General features: G+C 55.5%; 2 protein-coding genes across 2 annotated transcripts; both read left to right on the forward strand.

Moving 5' to 3' along the window:
* Nucleotides 1–428: 428 nt before the first annotated feature.
* On the forward strand, nt 429–608 carry GNI_046160 (hypothetical protein; the record flags this gene model as incomplete). Its single annotated transcript, XM_011131302.1, has 2 exons — nt 429–449; nt 495–608. The coding sequence occupies 2 exons, from the start codon at nt 429–431 to the stop codon at nt 606–608; spliced, it is 135 nt and encodes a 44-aa protein (XP_011129604.1).
* A 666-nt stretch (nt 609–1,274) lies between these two features.
* Nucleotides 1,275–2,959, forward strand: GNI_046170 (hypothetical protein; the record flags this gene model as incomplete). Its single annotated transcript, XM_011131303.1, has 2 exons — nt 1,275–2,847; nt 2,889–2,959. 2 exons carry the CDS (start codon nt 1,275–1,277, stop codon nt 2,957–2,959), a joined length of 1,644 nt encoding a protein of 547 aa, XP_011129605.1.
* Nucleotides 2,960–3,208: the final 249 nt, after the last annotated feature.

Raw genomic sequence — 3,208 nt, forward strand, 5'->3', positions numbered from 1 at the left:
GGCGGATCTATTATGTTCATCCAGACGTCGGATTGCTGCACACTTGGACCTCTGGATTACAGCCTGTTTGTTACAGCACACAAATGCATCATTAGATGGTCTTGCTCGATTTTGTGTGAAACATTTCCAACGTTTCAATGACCCATTGACACGCACTCAGAGCGCACACAAACTCACCAAACGACTCGAATCACTCCCTCATGTCTCCGCCCAACAGTTCGGATCAATCGTCTGCGACCCCGGTAATAAAATTATCTACAACGCACAACCCCTCGTGTTCGTACCGAATCATACGAAAAGGAGTTGTACGGTACGAAACACTTTACCTAGGCTCGGAGAACTGCGTGTCATTGAAAGTGCTGAACGACAATCGCCGATTGTTGACCTACATTTCATTCAACGTCCGATACACAAAAATCATCTCAAGAATGATCAACACCAACAAGATAGTAACCTGCATCCTCACCACCGTCAGCAACCGGGGCTTATTGAAGATTCAATACCAAATACTCAAAAAATCAACTCAGTTCATGACACTAATAATTCGCACACTAAAGATGCTCAAGAAACAGACGCTCAAGAACCAGGTGTTAGAGAACCGGGTGTAAAAGTTCCGGAGGCCAGTAGATGTCCAGCACGGGATTGTTATCCGGACCGTCAGCAGCTACTGGCTGGGGCTAGTAAATGTGACGACGATCAGATTCGAACCGGCGCCCAATCGGTTCGAACCAGCCAGCAGTCGAACCCGGCCACTGCCAGCCCTCCCGCCAGTGCCGATCCTCCGGCCAGTGCCAGCCCTCCCGCCAGTGCCGATCCTCCGGACGGTCGTAGTCCCTCGGAGGACTGCTGGTGGAAGTCATGGGAGAATTCGCTTAAGGACTGCGGAGTGCTCGAATTCTTCAGCCCGGAATCGATATGAACCTTCATGCTCCACTCAGCTTGTTTGCCAAAGGGTGAGGGATCGGTGAAAGATCGGTGAGGGATCGGTGGCCGTCAGATGCAACACCCTGATGTTATGTCACTAGGTTATCCGGTCAATCCCGCAATCGACCAGTCCCCCGTTCAATCCCTGGCGGCCGACAGATGCTAGGTCACCCACCAGCTGGGAGACTTACTGGGGTCGGTGGAGACGTAGTGACCTACCGTCTGGGATTAACGGTGCCAGCCTGGCGCCCGACTAATGATTGGTGCCTGCGTCTGATGTGATGAGCCGTGCTTTTCGGACCTCGCTGCCATGCCCGGGGCGTGGTGGCATTTTCAAGAGAAAAATTAGAATGTTCCCCGCGGTGGGTGGTGGGAAAGGAATACAGCAACGTTGTTTGGGACTGGTCCTAGCAGGCGTCGGTGCTGCAGGTGGTATAAGTGAGATGGATTGGTTTGGAAGTTTTTGGCGGCCACTGAAGGTCGACGAATTTGAAGCGATAACGGGACAGATGCCGGCGGAGTCGTGGAAGCGTGTGACGCAGTGGCGCTCTCTCGCGAATCAACTCAAGGCTTCGGACTCCAAGTTCGACCCCGCGCTGTGGACTTGGATTGGTTGTGAAAGAAAATTATACGCTCTCTACACCCCGACGCTGCCGAGGCTGACCACCTTCGGGGACGAGTTGTTCCGCTGGAACGCGAACGCCGGCGCGGGCTCGGATTTGAACGCACGCGTGGAAACAGTCCCGGGTGCGGACCTGCCAGAGAAAAACGCGTCGAGTCGTGGAGCGAGGTTTGACTACGATGCATACTGCAAGCTGCGGAGTACGTTGTCGGAGACGGGGTGGAAGAGTCTGCGACGAGTAACGCCGGCTGCCTTCGATAAGTGTAACCTGGCGTACGTGGAAGTGGGTGCGGCGATTTCTGAGTGTTTCGAAGAACCGTACGGCGCGGTGGACCCGCAGGTGCGCAAATCGGTAGTGGGAAAGCTGGGGTGCGGGCTGCAGTCGGTGCGGCTGCGGAATTGGCTGACGGGGTGTTTGCTGCAACATGCTGAAGGTTCACTGACAGACCTGGCGGTGTTTTGCGCTCACGTTCTCAAATTCGCGCCACTGTCGGGCCGTATCCGTGAGCCCGGTGGGCTTCACGATCCGGTCGCCGTTGCGGAGGCCCATCTTCAGGTTGGCCTCCGCTGCAAAAAGCTCGAATGTCTACGTGATGGATATCTCAAATTCGACGAGTACGCGGAACGCTTCGATTCCGGTGACGAAACGCGGTTGGAACTCTGGAAGCAACGGCTTGCGAATCAGCCGACCGTTTCCGTGAGTTCCTTCGGCGAAATGCAGCAGCCAAAAAACGACAAGCCGCAGCTCCTCCCGCCGTCCCCGGTTCTGAAAGCTGGTGGCGTGGAAGAGGCCTGGGCGTCCCGCTATTGGGACCTGGTCAGTCCCGAAGAACATGCATGTCTCTCCCGCTTGGTCTCACCCGTCCCTGAGCGACGCCGCGAGGCCTGGCGGTCAGTCGCGTTACGTCTTTCCGCAGTTGACCCGGGTCAAGACGGGACGGATCGAGTGGGGACGTCGGACTTGGGGACGTCGGACTTGGGGACGGTCGGTTGGACGATGACCAGATCAAGGGGTGGCGAGCGGCCCTTGTACATACCGGAGTTGGGTACAATGAATGCACCTGCTAAAGAGCTCGGGTATTTCTCGACTGGGTACGATGGGTACTGTGCTTTGTACAACTTGCTCGGAAGAGATAATTGGGCCAAGCTCCGGACGATCAAGCCCATCCATTTCAAATCGTGCAAGGAGGGCTACCTCAGGCTGGCTGCAGAGTTCCACCAGTGCTTCGTCGCCCCTTTCGGAATCCTCGACGGTCACGGCGTGACCTCGCTCACGAAACAAATGAGGTGCGACTACCGAAGTAAGCACTTTGTGAATTGGGTCAGTGGTTGTCTTTTGCAGTACACCGCGATGCCCTTCGACAAGCTCGTCGAGTTCTGCCACACACACTTCGGGATGACCCTGTTGGATGACATATCTTTGGAGTCCCTGCCTGCGCAGTTGAAGGCCACTGCAGAATCGCTGTCCCGCTCACCGATCATCTCAGCCGATGAATCCCGCGAATTCCATACGTTACACCGATTGCCCGCTTTTAAACGTGGGCATGGAGCCGAAGAAAGCGCAGCCAAAAGGCATCACACGGACGGCGGTTCGAATCTCGGACCTGTCCTTGAAAACCCACCCGTCCATGTCCCTCAAGGTCAACACCTTCAAGGTCAACA

The sequence above is a fragment of the Gregarina niphandrodes genome, assembly GCF_000223845.1.
Source record: "Gregarina niphandrodes unplaced genomic scaffold scaffold00006, whole genome shotgun sequence".
Taxonomy (NCBI): domain Eukaryota; phylum Apicomplexa; class Conoidasida; order Eugregarinorida; family Gregarinidae; genus Gregarina; species Gregarina niphandrodes.